Below are 26,648 nucleotides of genomic sequence, written 5' to 3' on the forward strand. Positions count from 1 at the left end.
GATTACTGGGGTGGGAAGTGAATGTATTGTGATGGACAGGGCACGGCTGTTGTGTGGGATGGTCTGAATGGTCCAGAGGGTCTTCTCCTGTCCGTCATTGTCCCTATGTTAATGTGGAAGGTGCATTTCTACTCTCAGTCCCGGTGCTGTGAGGCCGTGAAACTGGTCAGGGGATGATCGGAGGTCTTACTCCAGCTCTGCACCCCCCACCCCCCAGGAGGAGCTGCAGGTTTCCCGGAGATCAGCTCCTCACCCCAGGGACATTCCCTATGGGCGAACCTGGGAATTAGGACTACTGCCCGTGGGGAGGATAAGCACCACTCCGACTGTTTTCCTGGTGTGATTTTTATACAGGAGTCGAGAGAGTGAGGGGGCATCATACAGACCTCAGCGCTAACAGACACCAGACCACCAGACACAAACAGACATCAGACGCAGGCAGACGCCAGATGCAGACAGACACCAGACCACCAGACGCAGACACCAGACGCAGACAGACACCAGACACAGACAGACACCAGACCACCAGACACAGACAGACACCAGATCACCAGACGCAGACACCAGACACAGACAGACACCAGATCACCAGATGCAGACAGACACCAGATCACCAGACGCAGACAGACACTAGACCACCAGATGCAGACAAACACCAGACCACCAGACACAGACAAACACCAGACCATCAGACGCAGACAGACACCAGATTACCTGGACAGGCTAGGCTGAAGCACTGCTGTGTTTGCACCTCGTGCCCCCTGCACTGCCGGAGCAGATCCTTTGATGTGTTCACACACACTCGCTGGCGTGACTGTTTCCCCGCTGCACACGTCTGGCTACACTCGGACCACAATCCCCACGGCGACCACATCCCACAATTCACCTCATCAGACGGAAGTCCGCTCGAGTTTTCAGATCCATCTTTGCAATCATCAGCTCCATTGCACACCTGCACCAGCGAGAGAAAAGGCATGACTACACACCGCCGACACACACTGCTGTCACACATCGCCACTACGCACCGCCGTCACACACCACCACTACACACTGCCGACACACACCGCCGTCACACACCGCCACTACGCACCGCCGTCACGCACCGCCGTCACGCACCGCCGTCACACACCGCCACTACACACTGCCGTCGCGCACCGCTGTCACACACCGCCGCTACACACCGCCGTCACACAACACATTACTGATGTCACTAACTTCACCACGTACCTGTATAAAAGTGATACATCTCCCATCGGAACAGGAATATTCGGCGCACCCAGGACTCGTCCTGTTCCTCTCCGGGGGTGATGCTGTGGGGAACTCCAGTTCTATTAAATAACAAACACATCTTTGTATCAACTGCAGATCAAAACTGCCCAACAAATCTCTCCCACAGCCCACCTACCCGCTGCCACTGTGTCCAGTGCACTCAGCCGTTTCTTGAGATCACATGGAGTGAATTAACCCTCTCACCCTCCCCCCACCCCGTTCATCCCCTTCTTACCACAGCTCAGTTCATCCTCGCCCTGAGCGCAGTCCGGGTATCCGTTACACACCCGCGTGACGTTGATGCACACTTTGTTGTTGCAGAGGAAGCTGCCAGGGCAGGGTGGGATCCTCGTGGAGCCTGTGAGGTGGAACCAGAGACATCTCTAAACACAGGAAGCAGAGTTATAGGAACAGGAGGAGGCCATTCAGCCCCTCAAGCCTGTCCCAGCATTCAAATAGATCATGGCTGATCTGTATCTTAACTCCATTTACCTGCCTTGGTTCCATCTCCCTTAATACCCTGACCCAACAAAACTCGATCAATCTCAGTTTTGACATTTTCAATTGACCCCCAAAAAGGCTGTGGATGCTGAGAGAGAGTTCCAGATTTCCACCACCCTGTGTGTGAAGAAGTGCTTCCTGACATCACCCCTGAACGGCCTGGCTCTAATTTTAAGGTTCGGCCCCCTTGTTCGGGACTCCCCCCACCAGAGGAAACAGTTTCTCTCCATCGACCCGATCGACTCCTTCAATCATCTTAAACATTAGGTCACCCCTTAATCTTCTAAACTCGAGGGAATACAAGCCCAGTCTGTGCAACCTGTCCCATAATTTAACCCTTTAAGCAAGGCTAGTAACAGGCTTCAGGAGGACACAGACAGACTGGTGAAATGGGCAGACACATTTCAGATGGTACACATGGTATAGTCTGCCCGCACCCTCCTCCCCCCTCACCCGCCCCACAAGTCGACCTCAGGACGTCCCAAAGCGCTTTACAGCCAATGAAGTATTTTTGAAGTGTGGTCACTGTCGTAATGTAGGAAATGTGGCAGCCAATTTGCGCACAGCAAGATCCCCAAAAAACAGAAATTAGACACTGACCAGATAATCTGCTGCAGGTTGTGGTTGAATGATAAATATTGGCCAGAACCCCCCATCTGGACCTCAGTCTCCCTCCCTCCCTCACTATCTCTCTCCTCTTCCCTTATTCTCCCTCACTACTCCCTGTCTCACTCTCCCTCCCTCTCTTCTCTCCCCCCACCCCTCCATCACTCTCCCCCTATAGTTCACACACCAATGTCCCGTTGCTCCACTTACCACAGTTGTCTATGGTCTCGTCAGACTGGTCGTGGCAGTGCGGGATTCCATCGCACAGCTCGTGGTGTCGGATACACTGGGAGCTGCTCTCACACTGGAACTCTCCGCCTCGGCAGGTCCTGTTACAATTCTTCTCATCACTTCCGTCCATGCAGTCCAGCTCGTTATCACAGACCCAACCGTGCGGCGTACACTCACCACTCTCACACCGGAACTCGTAATGGAGGCACCCAGACTGAGCTGAAACAACAGGACAGAATCCGTCAGGAACGGCAAACAGTGTCACATGGTGAGAATGATGCAAAGCTAGGAGCGGCGGAGATCCAAGAGATTCGGGGCTGATTCAGGACCAGCAGCTCCCCCCGCAGAGACCAGCAGCTTCCCGCCCAGAGACCAGCAGCTCCCCGCCCAGAGAACAGCAGCTCCCCCGCAGAGACCAGCAGCTCCCCGCAGAGACCAGCAGCTCCCCGCAGAGACCAGCAGCTCCCCCGCAGAGACCAGCAGCTCCCCCGCAGAGACCAGCAGTTTCCCGCAGAGATCAGCAGCTCCCCGCCCAGAGACCAGCAGCTCCCCGCCCAGAGAACAGCAGCTCCCCCACAGAGACCAGCAGCTCCCCGCAGAGACCAGCAGCTCCCCGCAGAGACCAGCAGCTCCCCCCGCAGAGACCAGCAGCTCCCCCCGCAGAGACCAGCAGCTCCCCGCAGAGACCAGCAGCTCCCCCCGCAGAGACCAGCAGCTCCCCCCGCAGAGACCAGCAGCTCCCCACAGAGACCAGCAGCTCCCCGCACAGAGACCAGCAGCTCCCCCATAGAGACCAGCAGCTCCCTGCAGAGACCAGCAGCTCCCCACAGAGACCAGCAGCTCCCCGCACAGAGACCAGCAGCTCCCCCATAGAGACCAGCAGCTCCCTGCAGAGACCAGCAGGTCCCCCCGCAGAGACCAGCAGCTCCCCCCGCAGAGACCAGCAGCTCCCCCCGCAGAGACCAGCAGCTTCCCGCCCAGAGACCAGCAGCTCCCCGCCCAGAGAACAGCAGCTCCCCCGCAGAGACCAGCAGCTCCCCGCAGAGACCAGCAGGTCCCCCGCCCAGAGACCAGCAGCTCCCCGCACAGAGACCAGCAGCTCCCCGCACAGAGACCAGCAGCTCCCCCATAGAGACCAGCAGCTCCCTGCAGAGACCAGCAGGTCCCCCGCAGAGACCAGCAGCTCCCAGCTGGTGTTGGTTATCTCAGCTTCTCTGGATTTGCTCGATATTCCACCGATTTGGTTACGGGGCAGTGCCGAGGGGAAAGTTTCTCACCCAAAACCGGAGCGTCAGAGCACGGCATTGTGGGAGTGAACTTCTGAAATTTCCAAAGCTTTATAAAAATCATTCTTGGGATGTGGGCATCACTGGCAAGGTCAGCAATTATTGCCCATCCCTAATTGCCCTCGAGAAGGTGGTGGTGAGCTGCCTTCTTGAACCGCTGCAGTCCGTGTGGTGAAGGTGCTCCCACAGTGCTGTTAGGAAGGGAGTTCCAGGATTTTGACCCAGCAACGATGAAGGATCGGCCGATATATTTCTAATTCAGGATGGTGTGTGACTTGGAGGGGAACTTGGAGGTGGTGGTGTTCCCATGCGCCTGCTGCCCTTGTCCTTCTAGGTGGTCGAGGTCGTGGGTTTGGGAGGTGCTGCCGAAGAAGCCTTGGCGAGTTGCTGCAGTGCATCTTGTAGATGGTACACACTGCAGCCACGGTGTGCCGGTGGTGGCGGGAGTGAATGTATAAATTCATTCTGGCAATTATCTCCCTCGCAATCACTCAAAATTTGGAGTCTGTGTTCCTACCTGATGCAGAGACGATTCTGGAGGATGGCACTGTTGGGCTGACACTGGAAGGTGGTTGCACGCTGGAACCTGGGCACTTGGCTGGTGTCTCGTCCTCACCATGTTCACAATCAGCCTCTCCATTACACAACTGCTCTCTGGGAATGCACGAACCATTTCTACAGGGTGCCTGCCCTGGCCCACAGGTCACTGGAACTGGAGAGAGACAGGAACTAGTTAACATGCGACACGTGACGCAGACCTGAAGGCAGGCAGGCGGTCAGGGAAATACACGCACCTCATTTACACGGTGCACACTCATCAGATAGATACATCCAGCTTACACACTCATTGTCTACACCTGCTAATCACTACAATCCCCTTCACAGCTCATTGCCTGCTGAAAAAGAGACTGGGTGGGCACAACAACAACTGTACACACTATTTACACACTGACTGTACACACTATTTACACACTGACTGTACACACTGACTGTACACACTATTAACACACTGACTGTACACACTGACTGTACACACTGACTGTACACACTATTAACACACTGACTGTACACACTGACTGTACACACTGACTGTACACACTATTTACACACTGACTGTACACACTATTTACACACTGACTGTACACACTGACTGTACACACTGACTGTACACACTGACTGTACACACTATTTACACACTGACTGTACACACTGACTCTATGCACTATTTACACACTGGCTGTACACACTGACTGTACACACTATTAACACACTGACTGTACACACTGACTGTACACACTATTTACACACTGACTGTACACACTGACTGTACACACTGACTGTACACACTATTTACACACTGTACACAATAGATACACACTGACTGTACACACTGATTGTACACACTATTTACACACTGACTGTACACACTATTTAAACAGACTGTACACACTGACTGTACACACTATTTACACACTGACTGTACACAGTGACTGTACACTGTACACACTGACTGTACACACTGACTGTACACACTATTTACACACTGACTACACACTATTTACACACTGACTGTACACACTATTTACACACTGACTGTATGCACTGACTGTACACACCATTTACACACTGACTGTACATACTGACTGTATGCACTATTTACACACTGACTGTACACACTGACTGTACACACTGAGTGTACACTATTTACACACTGTACATACTGACTGTACACACTACTTACACACTGACTACACACTATTTACACACTGACTGTACACACTATTTACACACTGACTACACACTATTTACACACTGACTGTACGCACTGACTGTACACACTATTTACACACTGACTGTACGCACTGACTGTACGCACTATTTACACACTGACTGTACGCACTATTTACACACTGGCTACACACTATTTACACACTGACTGTACACACTGACTGTACACACTATTTACATACTGTACACACTGACTGTACACACTATTTACACACTGACTACACACTATTTATACACTGACTGTACGCACTGACTGTACACACTATTTACACACTGACTGTACACACTACTTACACAGACTGTACACACTGACTGTACAATCTGACTGTACACATTATTTACACACTGACTACACACTGACTACACACTATTTACACACTGACTGTACGCACTGACTGTACACACCATTTACACACTGACTGTACATACTGACTGTACACACTATTTACACACTGACTGTACACACTGACTGTACACACTATTTACACACTGACTACACACTTTACACACTGACTGTATGCACTGACTGTACACACTATTTACACACTGACTGTACGCACTGACTGTACACACCATTTACACACTGACTGTACATACTGACTGTACACACTATTTACACACTGACTGTACACACTGACTGTACACACTATTTACACACTGACTGTACGCACTGACTGTACACACTATTTACGCACTGACTGTACACACTATTTACACACTGACTACACACTATTTACACAATGACTGTACACACTATTTACACACTGACGGTACACACTATTTACACACTGACTACACACTATTTACACACTGACTGTACACACTATTTACACACTGTTACATACTGACTGTACACACTGACTGTACAGTGACTGTACACACTATTTATACACTGACTGTACACACTGACTGTACACACTATTTACACACTGACTGTACACACCGACTGTACACAGTATTTACACACTGACTGTACACACTGACTGTACACTCTATTTACACACTGACTACACACTATTTATACATTGACTGTACGCACTGACTGTACACACCATTTACAAACTGACTACATACTGACTGTACACACTGACTGTACACACTATTTACACACTGACTGTACATACTGACTGTACGCACTATTTACACACTGACTGTACACACTATTTACACACTGACTACACACTATTTACACACCGACTGTACACACCATTTACACACTGTTACACACTGTACGCACTGACTGTACACACTGACTGTATGCACTATTTACACACTGACTGTACACACTGACTGTACACACTATTTACACACTGACTGTACACACTATTCACACACTGCCTGTACACACTATTTACACACTGACTACACACTATTTACACACTGACTGTACGCACTGACTGTACACACTATTTACACACTGACTGTACACACTGATTGTACACACTGACTGTACACACTGACTGTATACACTATTTCCACACTGACTGTACACACTGACTGTACACACTGTTTACACACTGACTGTACGCACTGACTGTACACACTACTTACACACTGACTGTACACACTGACTGTACACACTATTTACACACTGACTACACACTATTTACACTGACTGTACACACTATTTACACACTGACTGTACACACCGACTGTACACAGTATTTACACACTGACTGTACACTCTATTTACACACTGACTACACACTATTTATACATTGACTGTACGCACTGACTGTACACACCATTTACAAACTGACTACATACTGACTGTACACACTGACTGTACACACTATTTACACACTGATTGTACACACTGACTGTACACGCTATTTACACACTGACTGTACATACTGACTGTACGCACTATTTACACACTGACTGTACACACTATTTACACACTGACTACACACTATTTACACACCGACTGTACACACTATTTACACAGTTACACACTGTACGCACTGACTGTACACACTGACTGTATGCACTATTTACACACTGACTGTACACACTGACTGTACACACTGACTGTACACACTGACTGTACACACTGACTGTACACACTATTCACACACTGACTGTACACACTATTTACACACTGACTACACACGATTTACACACTGACTGTACGCACTGACTGTACACACTATTTACACACTGACTGTACACACTGATTGTACACACTGACTGTATACACTATTTCCACACTGACTGTACACACTGACTGTACACACTATTTACACACTGACTGTACGCACTGACTGTACACACTATTTACACACTGACTGTACACACTGACTACACACTATTTACACTGTACACACTATTTACACACTGACTGTACGCACTGGCTGTACACACTGACTGTACACACTATTTACACACTGACTGTACACACTGACTGTACACACAATTTACACACTGACTGTACACACTGACTGTACACACTATTTACACACTGACTACACACTATTTACACTCTGACTGTACACACTATTTGCACACTGACTGTACACACTATTTACATACTGACTACACACTATTTACACACTGACTGTACACACTACTTACACAGACTGTACACACTGACTGTACAATCTGACTGTACACATTATTTACACACTGACTACACACTGACTACACACTATTTACACACTGACTGTACGCACTGACTGTACGCACTGACTGTACGCACTGACTGTACACACCATTTACACACTGACTGTACATACTGACTGTACACACTATTTACACACTGACTGTACACACTGACTGTACACACTATTTACACACTGTACACACTGACTGTACACACTATTTACACACTGACTACACACTTTACACACTGACTGTATGCACTGACTGTACACACTATTTACACACTGACTGTACGCACTGACTGTACACACCATTTACACACTGACTGTACATACTGACTGTACACACTATTTACACACTGACTGTACACACTGACTGTACACACTATTTACACACTGACTGTACGCACTGACTGTACACACTATTTACGCACTGACTGTACACACTATTTACACACTGACTACACACTATTTACACAATGACTGTACACACTATTTACACACTGACGGTACACACTATTTACACACTGACTACACACTATTTACACACTGACTGTACACACTATTTACACACTGTTACATACTGACTGTACACACTGACTGTACAGTGACTGTACACACTATTTATACACTGACTGTACACACTGACTGTACACACTATTTACACACTGACTGTACACACCGACTGTACACAGTATTTACACACTGACTGTACACACTGACTGTACACACTGACTGTACACACTGACTGTACACTCTATTTACACACTGACTACACACTATTTATACATTGACTGTACGCACTGACTGTACACACCATTTACAAACTGACTACATACTGACTGTACACACTATTTACACACTGATTGTACACACTGACTGTACACACTATTTACACACTGACTGTACATACTGACTGTATGCACTATTTACACACTGACTGTACACACTATTTACACACTGACTACACACTATTTACACACTGACTGTACACACTATTTACACACTGTTACACACTGTACGCACTGACTGTACACACTGACTGTATGCACTATTTACACACTGACTGTACACACTGACTGTACACACTATTTACACACTGACTGTACACACTATTCACACACTGACTGTACACACTGACTACACACTATTTACACTGTACACACTATTTACACACTGACTGTACGCACTGGCTGTACACACTGACTGTACACACTATTTACACACTGACTGTACACACTGACTGTACACACAATTTACACACTGACTGTACACACTGACTGTACACACTGACTGTACACACTATTTACACACTGACTACACACTATTTACACTCTGACTGTACACACTATTTACACACTGACTGTACACACTGACTGTACACACTATTTACACACTGACTGTACACACCGACTGTACACAGTATTTACACACTGACTGTACACACTGACTGTACACTCTATTTACACACTGACTACACACTATTTATACATTGACTGTACGCACTGACTGTACACACCATTTACAAACTGACTACATACTGACTGTACACACTGACTGTGCACACTATTTACACACTGATTGTACACACTGACTGTACACACTATTTACACACTGACTGTACATACTGACTGTACGCACTATTTACACACTGACTGTACACACTATTTACACACTGACTACACACTATTTACACACCGACTGTACACACTATTTACACACTGTTACACACTGTACGCACTGACTGTACACACTGACTGTATGCACTATTTACACACTGACTGTACACACTGACTGTACACACTGACTGTACACACTATTTACACACTGACTGTACACACTATTCACACACTGACTGTACACACTATTTACACACTGACTACACACTATTTACACACTGACTGTACGCACTGACTGTACACACTATTTACACACTGACTGTACACACTGATTGTACACACTGACTGTACACACTGACTGTACACACTATTTCCACACTGACTGTACACACTGACTGTACACACTATTTACACACTGACTGTACGCACTGACTGTACACACTATTTACACACTGACTGTACACACTGACTACACACTATTTACACTGTACACACTATTTACACACTGTACGCACTGGCTGTACACACTGACTGTACACACTATTTACACACTGACTGTACACACAATTTACACACTGACTGTACACACTGACTGTACACACTATTTACACACTGACTACACACTATTTACACTCTGACTGTACACACTATTTGCACACTGACTGTACACACTATTTACACACTGACTGTACACTATTTACACACTGACTGTACACACTATTTACACACTGACTGTACGCACTGACTGTACACACTATTTACACACTGACTGTACACACTATTTACGCACTGACTGTGCACACTATTTACACACTGACTGTACACTGACTGTACACAATATTTTCACACTGACTGTACACTGACTGTACACACTATTTACACACTGCCTGTACACACTGCCTGTACACACTATTTACACACTGACTACACACTATTTACACACTGACTGTACACACTGACTGTACACACTATTTACACACTGACTGTACACACTGACTGTACACACTATTTACACACTGACTGTATGCACTGACTGTACACACTATTTACACACTGACTGTACACACTGACTGTACACACTATTTACACACTGACTGTACACACTATTTACACACTGACTGTATGCACTGACTGTACACACTATTTACACACTGTACACACTGACTGTACACACTATTTACACACTGACTGTACACACTGACTGTACACTATTTACACACTGACTGTATGCACTGACTGTACACTATTTACACACTGACTGTACGCACTGACTGTACACACTGACTGTACATACTGACTGTACACACTATTTACACACTGTCTGTATGCACTGACTGTACACACTATTTACACACTGACTGTACACACTTTACACACTGACTGTACACACTATTTACACACTGACTGTATGCACAGACTGTACACACTATTTTCACAGACTGTACACACTGACTGTACACACTATTTACACACTGACTGTACACACTGACTGTACACACTATTTACACACTGACTGTATGCACTGACTGTACACACTATTTACACACTGACTGTACGCAGTGACTGTACACACTGACTGTACATACTATTTACACACTGACTGTATGCACTGACTGTACACACTATTTACACACTGACTGTACACACTGACTGTACACACTATTTACACACTGACTGTACACACTGACTGAACACACTGACTGTACACACTGACTGTACACTCTATTTACACACTGACTACACACTATTTACAGACTGACTGTACGCACTGACTGTACACACTGACTGTACATACTGACTGTACACACTATTTACACACTGACTGTATGCACTGACTGTACACACTGTTTACACACTGACTGTACACACTGACTGTACACACTATTTACACACTGACTGTACACACTGACTGTACACACTGACTGTACACACTGACTGTACACACTGACTGTACACACTGACTGTACACACTGACTGTACACTCTATTTACACACTGACTACACACTATTTACAGACTGACTGTACGCACTGACTGTACACACTGACTGTACATACTGACTGTACACACTATTTACACACTGACTGTATGCACTGACTGTACACACTATTTGCACACTGACTGTACACACTGACTGTACACACTATTTACACACAGACTACACACTATTTATACACTGACTGTACGCACTGACTGTACACACTATTTACACACTGACTATGCACTGACTGTACACACTATTTACACACTGACTATGCACTGACTGTACACACTATTTACACACTGACTGTATGCACTGACTGTACACACTGACTATACACTGACTGTACACTGACTGTACACACTATTTACACACTGACTACACACTATTTACACACTGACTGTACACACTGACTGTACACACTGACTGTACACACAATTTACACACTGACTGTACACACTGACTGTACACACTATTTACACTGACTACACACTATTTACACTCTGACTGTACACACTATTTGCACACTGACTGTACACACTGACTGTACACACTATTTACACACTGACTACACACTATTTACACACTGACTGTACACACTATTTACACACTGACTACACTATTTACACACTGACTGTACACACTATTTACACACTGACTGTACGCACTGACTGTACACACTATTTACACACTGACTGTACACACTATTTACGCACTGACTGTGCACACTATTTACACACTGACTGTACACTGACTGTACACAATATTTTCACACTGACTGTACACTGACTGTACACACTATTTACACACTGACTGTACACACTGACTGTACACACTATTTACACACTGACTACACACTATTTACACTCTGACTGTACACACTATTTACACACTGACTGTACACACTGACTGTACACACTATTTACACACCGACTGTACACAGTATTTACACACTGACTGTACACACTGACTGTACACACTATTTACACACTGACTACACACTATTTACACTCTGACTGTACACACTATTTACACACTGACTGTACACACTGACTGTACACACTATTTACACACTGACTGTATGCACTGACTGTACACACTATTTACACACTGACTGTACACACTGACTGTACACACTATTTACACACTGACTGTACACACTATTTACACAGACTGTATGCACTGACTGTACACACTATTTACACACTGTACACACTGACTGTACACACTATTTACACACTGACTGTACACACTGACTGTACACTCTATTTACACACTGACTGTGTGCACTGACTGTACACACTATTTACACACTGACTGTACACACTGACTGTACACACTATTTACACACTGACTGTACACACTATTTACACAGACTGTATGCACTGACTGTACACACTATTTACACACTGTACACACTGACTGTACACACTATTTACACACTGACTGTACACACTGACTGTACACACTATTTACACACTGACTACACACTATTTATACACTGACTGTACGCACTGACTGTACACACTATTTACACACTGACTGTACACACTACTTACACAGACTGTACACACTGACTGTACAATCTGACTGTACACATTATTTACACACTGACTACACACTGACTACACACTATTTACACACTGACTGTACGCACTGACTGTACGCACTGACTGTACACACCATTTACACACTGACTGTACATACTGACTGTACACACTATTTACACACTGACTGTACACACTGACTGCACACACTATTTACACACTGTACACACTGACTGTACACACTGACTGTACACACTATTTACACACTGACTACACACTTTACACACTGACTGTATGCACTGACTGTACACACTATTTACACACTGACTGTACGCACTGACTGTACACACCATTTACACACTGACTGTACATACTGACTGTACACACTATTTACACACTGACTGTACACACTGACTGTACACACTATTTACACACTGACTGTACGCACTGACTGTACACACTATTTACGCACTGACTGTACACACTATTTACACACTGACTACACACTATTTACACAATGACTGTACACACTATTTACACACTGACGGTACACACTATTTACACACTGACTACACACTATTTACACACTGACTGTACACACTATTTACACACTGTTACATACTGACTGTACACACTGACTGTAGTGACTGTACACACTATTTATACACTGACTGTACACACTGACTGTACACACTATTTACACACTGACTGTACACACCGACTGTACACAGTATTTACACACTGACTGTACACACTGACTGTACACACTGACTGTACACACTGACTGTACACTATTTACACACTGACTACACACTATTTATACATTGACTGTACGCACTGACTGTACACACCATTTACAAACTGACTACATACTGACTGTACACACTATTTACACACTGATTGTACACACTGACTGTACATACTATTTACACACTGACTGTACGCACTATTTACACACTGACTGTACACACTATTTACACACTGACTACACACTATTTACACACCGACTGTACACACTATTTACACACTGTTACACACTGTACGCACTGACTGTACACACTGACTGTATGCACTATTTACACACTGACTGTACACACTGACTGTACACACTATTTACACACTGACTGTACACACTATTCACACACTGACTGTACACACTGACTACACACTATTTACACTGTACACACTATTTACACACTGACTGTACGCACTGGCTGTACACACTGACTGTACACACTATTTACACACTGACTGTACACACTGACTGTACACACTGACTGTACACACAATTTACACACTGACTGTACACACTGACTGTACACACTATTTACACACTGACTACACACTATTTACACTCTGACTGTACACACTATTTACACACTGACTGTACACACTGACTGTACACACTATTTACACACTGACTGTACACACCGACTGTACACAGTATTTACACACTGACTGTACACACCGACTGTACACACTATTTACACACTGACTGTACACACTGACTGTACACACTATTTACACACTGACTGTACACACCGACTGTACACAGTATTTACACACTGACTGTACACACTGACTGTACACTCTATTTACACACTGACTACACACTATTTATACATTGACTGTACGCACTGACTGTACACACCATTTACAAACTGACTACATACTGACTGTACACACTGACTGTGCACACTATTTACACACTGATTGTACACACTGACTGTACACACTATTTACACACTGACTGTACATACTGACTGTACGCACTATTTACACACTGACTGTACACACTATTTACACACTGACTACACACTATTTACACACCGACTGTACACACTATTTACACACTGTTACACACTGTACGCACTGACTGTACACACTGACTGTATGCACTATTTACACACTGACTGTACACACTGACTGTACACACTGACTGTACACACTGACTGTACACACTATTTACACACTGACTGTACACACTATTCACACACTGACTGTACACACTATTTACACACTGACTACACACTATTTACACACTGACTGTACGCACTGACTGTACACACTATTTACACACTGACTGTACACACTGATTGTACACACTGACTGTACACACTGACTGTATACACTATTTCCACACTGACTGTACACACTGACTGTACACACTATTTACACACTGACTGTACACACTGACTACACACTATTTACACTGTACACACTATTTACACACTGTACGCACTGGCTGTACACACTGACTGTACACACTATTTACACACTGACTGTACACACTGACTGTACACACAATTTACACACTGACTGTATGCACTGACTGTACACACTATTTACACACTGACTGTACACACTGACTGTACACACTATTTACACACTGACTGTACACAGACTGTACACACTATTTACACACTGACTGTACACACTGACTGTACACACTATTTACACACTGACTGTACACACTATTTACACACTGACTGTATGCACTGACTGTACACACTATTTACACACTGTACACACTGACTGTACACACTATTTACACACTGACTGTACACACTGACTGTACACTCTATTTACACACTGACTGTATGCACTGACTGTACACTATTTACACACTGACTGTACGCACTGACTGTACACACTGACTGTACATACTGACTGTACACACTATTTACACACTGTCTGTATGCACTGACTGTACACACTATTTACACACTGACTGTACACACTTTACACACTGACTGTACACACTATTTACACACTGACTGTATGCACTGACTGTACACACTATTTTCACAGACTGTACACACTGACTGTACACACTATTTACACACTGACTGTACACACTGACTGTACACACTATTTACACACTGACTGTATGCACTGACTGTACACACTATTTACACACTGACTGTACGCAGTGACTGTACACACTGACTGTACATACTATTTACACACTGACTGTACACACTATTTACACACTGACTGTACACACTGACTGTACACACTATTTACACACTGACTGTACACACTGACTGAACACACTGACTGTACACACTGACTGTACACTCTATTTACACACTGACTACACACTATTTACAGACTGACTGTACGCACTGACTGTACACACTGACTGTACATACTGACTGTACACACTATTTACACACTGACTGTATGCACTGACTGTACACACTGTTTACACACTGACTGTACACACTGACTGTACACACTATTTACACACTGACTGTACACACTGACTGTACACACTGACTGTACACACTGACTGTACACTGACTGTACACACTGACTGTACACACTGACTGTACACACTGACTGTACACTCTATTTACACACTGACTACACACTATTTACAGACTGACTGTACGCACTGACTGTACACACTGACTGTACATACTGACTGTACACACTATCTACACACTGACTGTATGCACTGACTGTACACACTATTTGCACACTGACTGTACACACTGACTGTACACTGACTGTACACACTATTTACACACTGACTACACACTATTTATACACTGACTGTACGCACTGACTGTACACACTATTTACACACTGACTATGCACTGACTGTACACACTATTTACACTGACTATGCACTGACTGTACACACTATTTACACACTGACTGTATGCACTGACTGTACACACTGACTGTACACTGACTGTACACTGACTGTACACACTATTTACACACTGACTACACACTATTTACACACTGACTGTACACACTGACTGTACACACTGACTGTACACACAATTTACACACTGACTGTACACACTGACTGTACACACTATTTACACACTGACTACACACTATTTACACACTGACTGTACACACTATTTACACACTGACTGTACACTATTTACACACTGACTGTACACACTATTTACACACTGACTGTACGCACTGACTGTACACACTATTTACACACTGACTGTACACACTATTTACGCACTGACTGTGCACACTATTTACACACTGACTGTACACTGACTGTACACAATATTTTCACACTGACTGTACACTCTGACTGTACACACTGACTGTACACACTATTTACACACTGACTACACACTATTTACACTCTGACTGTACACACTATTTACACACTGACTGTACACACTGACTGTACACACTATTTACACACTGACTGTACACACCGACTGTACACAGTATTTACACACTGACTGTACACACTGACTGTACACACTATTTACACACTGGCTACACACTATTTACACTCTGACTGTACACACTATTTACACACTGACTGTACACACTGACTGTACACACTATTTACACACTGACTGTATGCACTGACTGTACACACTATTTACACACTGACTGTACACACTGACTGTACACACTATTTACACACTGACTGTACACACTATTTACACAGACTGTATGCACTGACTGTACACACTATTTACACACTGTACACACTGACTGTACACACTATTTACACACTGACTGTACACACTGACTGTACACTCTATTTACACACTGACTGTACACTATTTACACACTGACTGTACGCACTGACTGTACACACTGACTGTACATACTGACTGTACACACTATTTACACACTGTCTGTATGCACTGACTGTACACACTATTTACACACTGACTGTACACACTTTACACACTGACTGTACACACTATTTACACACTGACTGTATGCACTGACTGTACACACTATTTTCACAGACTGTACACAGACTGTACACACTATTTACACACTGACTGTACACACTGACTGTACACACTATTTACACACTGACTGTATGCACTGACTGTACACACTATTTACACTGACTGTACGCAGTGACTGTACACTGACTGTACATACTATTTACACACTGACTGTATGCACTGACTGTACACACTATTTACACACTGACTGTACACACTGACTGTACACACTATTTACACACTGACTGTACACACTGACTGAACACACTGACTGTACACACTGACTGTACACTCTATTTACACACTGACTACACACTATTTACAGACTGACTGTACGGACTGACTGTACACACTGACTGTACATACTGACTGTACACACTATTTACACTGACTGTATGCACTGACTGTACACACTGTTTACACACTGACTGTACACACTGACTGTACACATTATTTACACACTGACTGTACACACTGACTGTACACTGACTGTACACACTGACTGTACACACTGACTGTACACACTGACTGTACACACTGACTGTACACACTGACTGTACACACTATTTACACACTGACTGTATGCACTGACTGTACACACTATTTGCACACTGACTGTACACACTGACTGTACACTCTATTTACACACTGACTACACACTATTTACAGACTGACTGTACGCACTGACTGTACACACTGACTGTACATACTGACTGTACACACTATTTACACACTGACTGTATGCACTGACTGTACACACTATTTGCACACTGACTGTACACACTGACTGTACACTGACTGTACACACTATTTACACACTGACTACACACTATTTATACACTGACTGTACGCACTGACTGTACACACTATTTACACACTGACTATGCACTGACTGTACACACTATTTACACACTGACTATGCACTGACTGTACACACTATTTACACACTGACTGTATGCACTGACTGTACACACTGACTATACACTGACTGTACACACTATTTACACACTGACTACACACTATTTACACACTGACTACACACCATTTACACACTGACTGTACACACTACTGTCTGTACGCACTGACTGTACACACTATTTACACACTGACTGTACACTGACTGTACACACTGGCTGTACACTGACTGTACACACTGACTGTACACACTATTTACACAGACTGTACACACTGACTGTACACACTATTTACACACTGACTGTACACACTGACTGTACACACTGACTGTACACACTGACTGTACACACTGACTGTACACACTGACTGTACACACTATTTACACACTGACTACACGCTATTTACACACTGACTGTACACACTATTTACACACTATCCTGTGTTCTATAGACATGAATCCCACTGTGCCTGATACACAAAGCCTGCTGCACAGAATACCAACAACCTGCATTTATGTAGCGCCTTTAGTGTAGTAAATCGTCCAATGTACAAAATAACCCACTGTACACATCGTACTGTGTATATGTGTATATGGAAAACAAAGCAAAATACTGCGGATGATGGAAATCTGAAACAACAACAGAAAATGCTGGAAGCACTCAGCAGGTCAGGCAGCATCGAGGAGAGAGAAACAGAGTCAACGGTTCGAGTCGAACCCCTCGATCTGACGAAGGGTTTGACCCGGAACGTTGACTGTTACTCCCCGATGCTGCCTGACCCGCTGAGCCGACTCTATAAAATGTGGGCGGATTATCCGACTGTTTCGAGTCGAACCCCTCGTTCTGACGAAGTGTTTGACCCGGAACGTTGACTGTTACTCCCCGATGCTGCCTGGCCCGCTGGGCCGACTCTATAAAATGTGGGCGGATTATCCGATTGTTTCCCTACATTGCAACAGTGACTCCACTTCAAACCTGCGTCACTGGCTGTGACGTGCTTTGTGACGTCCAGAGGTCGTGAAAGGCGCTACAGTATAGAAATGCATGTTCTCTTGTTCTGCTGTGCTTAATACCTACTGTACATACACCTATTGTATACAATGTGCACTCACTGTACCTGATACTGCACACACCTCACTGTATATGTACACAATATCCTATAAATGCAACACCATGTAGGCAATGTGTACACAGTACTTATTGTATATGATACTGTACAAAACCACTGTTAGACCAGCCATGATCTGATTGAATGGTAGAACCAGCTCGAGGGGCTGAATGGCCTCCTCCTGTTCCTATCTAACTGCACACCAGGACCAACTTACTACAAGCATGCATCCACAATCCCCTCGGGCCAGTCCTCTTCGATTCCTCCCAAGATCCAAATCCTCCAGCCCAAACACTCTTCCTCATCTCTCACATCAGCCCTCAGTTGTTACATTGCCCCAAACGTGGAATGTTTAGAGAAAATGTTGAATTGTCAGGGCTCAGTCAGTATCTGTGGAGGGTCAATGAGCGACAGAGACTGACTGGCTCAGTGTTTCCAGCATTTTCTACTTTAGTTTCACATCTCTTGTCTTTTGCTTCTTTCCCCAGAATATTTACCTTCAGTTTGACAGACGAGTTCATCCACTCCCGGGTCACAGTCTGACGTCCCATCACAGACCTGCTCACTCCTCAGACAGAGATTGTCTGGACACTGGAACTCTCCCGAATTACACACACAATGATGCTCATCACTGAAATCTCCGCAATCATCGTGACCATCACATCTCTGAGTGTAGGCAATACAGAGGCCCGTCCAACACTGGAACTCTGCCACTCCACACAGAGACCAACAACCTGCACAGGGTGTTCAAGGACAATTACAATCTTTACAGAATAATCCTTACCGTCAACAGTGACTACATACAGAAGGCTTCTTCGGCAGCACCTCCCAAACCCACGATCTCCACCTCGCAGAAGGACAAGGGCAGCAGCCGTATGGGAACACCACCATCTCCAGGTTCCCCTCCAAGTCACAGACCATCCTGACTTAGAAGTATATCGGCTGATCCTTCATCGTCGCTGGGTCAAAGTCCTGGAACTCCCTCCCTAACAGCACTGGGGGAGCACCTTCACCACACGGACTGCAGCGGTTCAAGGCGGCGGCTCACCACCACCTTCTCGAGGGCAATTAGGAAACCAAGGCTCCGTGGAGCAGGAGGCAGTTTACGGGGGTGGTGGGTGGAGGGAGGGAGGGGGTGGGGGGAAGGAGCAGTATAGAAAGGTTGCAGCTATAGGGGATTTGATAATTAGAGGGATAGACAGCATCCTCTGCAGCCACGATCGAGAGTCCCAAAGGGTGGACCCAGGATAAGGGATATCACAACACGGCTGAAAAGGAATTTGGAAAGGGAGGGGGAAGATCCAGTTGTCGTGATCCATGTTGGGACCAGTGACATAGGGAGGAAAAGGGTTTGAGGTCCTGCTGGGGGAGTGTCAGGAGTTAGGAACTAAATTAAAACAGCAGGGCCTTGAGGGCGGTAATCTTGGGATTATTACCCGGGCCACGTGCTAATTGGCACAGGAACAAACAGACAAGGAAGGTGAGCACGTGGCTGAAGGAGTGGTGTGGAATGGAGGGGTTCCACTTCATGGGACACCAGCTCTAGTCCTGCGACAGGAGGGAGCTGTTCTGCTGGGACGAGCTGCACCTGAACCGGGGCGGGGCCAGGGTCCTAGCGGAAAGAATAGGGCCGTAAAAAGGACCTTAAACTAATAAATTGGGTGGAATTAGTAATAATAATAATATTCTAAAGGTGAGAAGAGAAGGGATGCGAGCAAAGCTCAGGATTCAAAAAGTGATATACTCCCGCTTCAGAAACAGGTACAGGAAGTTATAATAAAATGCATAATATCAATAAAACAGCAATGATGAAAAATAAGATAAAGTGTGATAGGTCAAAAGTGAGGGAGCACCATCAGGGCAAAGGGCAGGGTGGGGAGAGATACCCAGATAAAGGTTCTCGATACAATAACACGAGGCAACAGCAATAAAACAAGAGAATTAGAAACACAAATTCAGCTTAAGGGGGATGGCCATCACAACCTGGGCACGACTGGCAGATAAATATTCCAGGTAATAGGATCTTGGGAAAGCACAGGGAAATAGGGAAAGGAGGAGGAGGTGCAATGTTGATAAAAGACACAATTACAGCAATCAGGAAGGGTGAGCAGGCACTGCATCATCAGGGACTGAGTAGGTGGGCAGGTTTCAGCTGATCGGAGTGAGTCAGCGTGGAGTTATGACGGGTCGTCATGTCTGACTAATGGGATTGAATGTTTTGCGGAGGTCACTAACATGGTGGACAGGGGAGTGTCGATGGATGTGTCTATATGGACTTCCAGAAGGCATTGGATCAGGTTCCACACAAGAGATTATTGGTCGAAATGAGACCGCACTGAACTGGAGGTAACCTTGTGACACGGGTTGGGAGGTAGGAGAGAGAGAGAGTGGGGAGAGAGGGAATGTTCTCTGCTTGGTGGGATGTGACGAGTGGTGTCCCCCAGGGATCTGTACTGGGGCCTCAGCTTTTCACTAGGTTTATAGAATCATAGAATGGTTACAGCACAGAAGGCCATTCGGCCCGTCGAGCCCGTGCCGGCTCTCTGTAAGAGCACCTCAGCTAGTCCCACTCCCCCGCCCTTTCCCCGGAGCCCTGCAAATTATTTCCCCTCAGGTACTTCTCCAACTCCCTATTGAAAGCCGTGATTGAATCTGCCTCCACCACCCTTTCAGGCAGTGCATTCCAGATCCTAACCACTCGCTGTGTAAAAAAGTTTTTCCTCGTGTTGCCTTTGGTTCTTTTGCCAATCACCTTAAATCTGTGTCCTCTGGTTCTCGACCCTTCCGCCAATGGGAACAGTTTCTCTCTATCTACTCTGTCCAGACCCCTCATGATTTTGAACACCTCGATCAAATCTCCTCTCAAACTTCTCTGCTCCAAGGAGAACAACCCCAGCTTCTCCAGTCTATCCACGTAACTGAAGTCCCTCATCCCTGGAACCATTCTTGTAAATCTTTTCTGCACCCTCTCTAAGGCCTTCACATCCTTCCTAAAGTGCGGTGCCCAGAATTGGACACAATACTCCAGTTGAGGCCGAACCAGTGTTTTATAAAGGTTCATCATAACTTCCCTGCTTTTGTACTCTATACCTCTATTTATGAAGCCCAGGATCCCGTATGATGTTTTATCCACTTTCTCGACCTGCCCTGCCACCTTCAATGATTTGTGCACATATACCCCCAGGTCTCTCTGGTCATGAACCCCCTTTAGGATTGTACCCTTTAGTTTATATTGCCTCTCCTCGTTCTTCCTACCAAAATGTATCACTTTGTACTTTTCTGTGTTAAATTTCATCTGCCACGTGTCCGCCCATTCCACCAGCCTGTCTGTGTCTTCCTGAAGTCGATCACTCTCCTCCTCACTGTTCACTATACTTCCAAGTTTTGTGTCAGCTGCAAATTTTGAAATTGTGCCCTGTATGAAGGAACAGAGAGCTGTCTATCCAAGTTTGGTGATGACACTAAGTTAGATGGAACAGTCAGTAGTGTGGACGGGAGCAGGAGTTGCAAGGGGACATCGATAGCTTCAGTGAGTGGACAAAGCTCTGGCAGATGGAGTTCAATGGATCGATCAGAGTATTTTCTAAATGGTGAGAAGCTGGGAATGGTGGGGAGCAGAGCGTTAGGGGTCCATGTACAGAAATCACTGAAAGAGTGAGGTGTTTAAGATGATTAAAGGATTCAGTAGGGTAGAGAGAAACTATTTCCTCTGGGGCGGGGGGGGGGGGGGGGGGAGTCCAGAACAAGGGGGCAGACCCTTAAAATTAGAGCCAGGCCGTTCAGGGGTGATGTCAGGAAGCACTTCTTCACACAAAGTGGGGTGGAAATCTGGAACTCTCTCCCCCAAAAGGCTGTGGTTGCTGGGGGTCAATTGGAGTTTTCAAGGCTGGGATTGATCGATTTTTGTTGGGCGATGGTATTAGGGTTGTGGAACCAGGGTGGTAAATGGGTTGAAGATACAGATCAGCCATAATCTAATTGAATGTTAGAACAGGCTCGAGAGGCTGAATGGCCTCCTCCTGTTCCTATAGCTGCAGTCTGTCTCCCGCCCTCCCTTTTATACTCAATACCTGGTGTCCTGTGTAATTCTCCCCGTACCTGATTCATCAGAGTGATCTGCGAAGCCACAGTCCAGGCGTCCATCACAGACTTGCGCGGTGGCGATACACCGCCCGCTCCCACAGCGGAACTCATCCTCAGTGCAGGCGGGGACCGGGCAGTCCCTCTCATCTGAACGGTCAGTGCAGTCCGGCCGCCCATTGCAGTGGTCAGTCTGTGCCACGCACTGACCATTGGCACACTGGAAGTGCTGTGGGTCACATGTCGGTACACAGAACTCATCGGACCCATCTCCGCAGTCGTCTTCATTGTCACAGACCCACATCTTCGGCACACAGCGGCCAGTGAGACAGGGAAACTCCGAGTCCAGGCACGGCGGAGACGGCTCACAGGACTGACCAGCGCACAGCCACTCCGCTTGATGGCAGGTACTGTGGACAAGGAAACTAATGGTGAGCCAAGACGCTACGGCCAGACACAGACCTTCCCCGTCTGGCCCAGAGACAGATATTCCCCGTCTGGCCCAGAGACAGACATTCCCCATCCGACCCAGACACAGACATTCCCCATCTAGCCCAGACACAGGCATTTCCCGTCGGAGACTGGGCCAGACACAGACATTCCCCGTCTGGGACTGGGCCAGACACAGGCATTCCCCGTCTGGCCCAGAGACAGACATTCCCCGTCTGGCCCAGAGACAGACATTCCCCATCCGACCCAGACACAGACATTCCCCATCTAGCCCAGACACAGGCATTTCCCGTCTGAGACTGGGCCAGACACAGACATTCCCCATCTAGCCCAGACACAGACATTTCCCGTCAGAGACTGGGCCAGACACAGACATTCCCCGTCTGGGACAGAGCCCAAGACAGACATTCCCCATCTGGGACTGGGCCAGACACAGACATTTCCCATCTGGCGCAGAGACAGAGATTTCCCATCTGGTATGGAGCCAGACACAGACATTCCCCGGCATTCGCTACCGGTGGGGAAAGGTGGGCCGTGTGTTCACTATTGTGGGGGAGGGGCCGGGCCCTGTGTTCACTATTGTGGGGGATGGTTCGGGCCCTGTTTTCACTATTGTGGGGGATGGGCCGGGTCCTGTGTTCACTATTGTGGGGGAGGGGCCAGGTCCTGTGTTCACTATTGTGTGGGGTGGGCCGGGTCCTGTGTTCACTATTGCGGGGGAGGGGCCAGGTCCTGTGTTCACTATTGTGGGGGAGGGGTCGGGCCCTGTGTTCACTATTGTGGGGTTGGGCCGGGTCCTGTGTTCACTATTGCAGGGGAGGGGCCAGGTCCTGTGTTCACTATTGTGGGCGATGGGCTGGGCCCTGTGTTCACTATTGTGGAGGAGGGGCCAGGCCCGGTGTTCACTATTGTGGGGGATGGGCCGGGTCCTGTGTTCACTATTGCGGGGGAGGGGTCGGGCCCTGTGTTCACTATTGTGGGGGAGGGGCCAGGCCCTGTGTTCACTATTGTGGGGGTGGGCTGGGCCCTGTGTTCACTATTGTGGGGGGTGGGCAGGGCCCTGTGTTCACTATTGTGAGGGAGGGGCTGGGCACTGTGTTCACTATTGTGGGTTGGGCTGGGCCATGTGTTCACTATTGTGGGTTGGGCTGGGCCCTGTGTTCACTATTGTGGGTTGGGCTGGGCCCTGTGTTCACTGTTGTGGGGGAGGGGCCAGGTCCTTTGATCACTATTGTGGGGGAGGGGCCAGGTCCTGTTTTCACTATTGTGGGGATGGGCTGGGCCCTGTGTTCACTATTGTGGTGGATGGGCTGGGCCCTGTGTTCACTATTGTGGGGGAGGGGCCGGGCCCTGTGTTCACTATTGTGGGGGATGGGCTGGTCCCTGTGTTCACTATTGCGGGGGATGGGCCGGTCCCTGTGTTCACTATTGTGGGGGATGGGCCGGGCCCTGTGTTCACTATTGTGGGGGATGGGCTGGTCCCTGTGTTCACTATTGTGGGGGATGGTCCTGGCCCAGTGTTCACTATTGTGGGGGATGGGCCGGGCCCTGTGTTTACTATTGTGGGGGATGGGCCGGGCCCTGTGTTCACTATTGTGGTGGATGGGCTGGGCCCTGTGTTCACTATTGTGGGTTGGGCTGGGCCCTGTGTTCACTATTGTGGGGGAGGGGCCGGGCCCTGTGTTCACTATTGTGGGGGATGGGCCGGTCCCTGTGTTCACTATTGTGGGGGATGGGCCGGTCGCTGTGTTCACTATTGTGGGGAATGGGCCGGGCCCTGTGTTCACTATTGTGGGGGATGGGCCGGTCCCTGTGTTCACTATTGTGGGGGATGGGCCGGGCCCTGTGTTCACTATTGTGGAGGGGGGGCGGCCGGGCCCTGTGTTCACTATTGTGGGGGATGGGCCAGGTTCTCTGCTCACACTTGCGA

At 46.6% G+C, this 26,648-nt stretch overlaps 1 protein-coding gene across 1 annotated transcript in view; it reads right to left on the bottom strand.

Annotated features, from left to right (window-relative positions):
- Window positions 1-26,648, bottom strand: part of sspo (SCO-spondin) — a 546,162-nt gene that overhangs the window by 371,240 nt on the left and 148,274 nt on the right. The window contains exons 17-23 of the mRNA XM_085993923.1: window positions 24,287-24,678; window positions 20,686-20,922; window positions 4,411-4,605; window positions 2,587-2,826; window positions 1,505-1,627; window positions 1,228-1,328; window positions 715-952 (exon numbers count right to left, since the gene is read on the bottom strand). Coding sequence (XP_085850049.1) covers window positions 715-952; window positions 1,228-1,328; window positions 1,505-1,627; window positions 2,587-2,826; window positions 4,411-4,605; window positions 20,686-20,922; window positions 24,287-24,678 — 1,526 coding nt within the window. The remainder of the gene's footprint in view (window positions 1-714; window positions 953-1,227; window positions 1,329-1,504; window positions 1,628-2,586; window positions 2,827-4,410; window positions 4,606-20,685; window positions 20,923-24,286; window positions 24,679-26,648) is intronic.

Source organism: Somniosus microcephalus, chromosome 7 (genome assembly GCF_052327205.1).
Source record: "Somniosus microcephalus isolate GS21.2 chromosome 7, FLI_Smic_1.0, whole genome shotgun sequence".
Classification (NCBI taxonomy): Eukaryota; Metazoa; Chordata; class Chondrichthyes; order Squaliformes; family Somniosidae; genus Somniosus; species Somniosus microcephalus.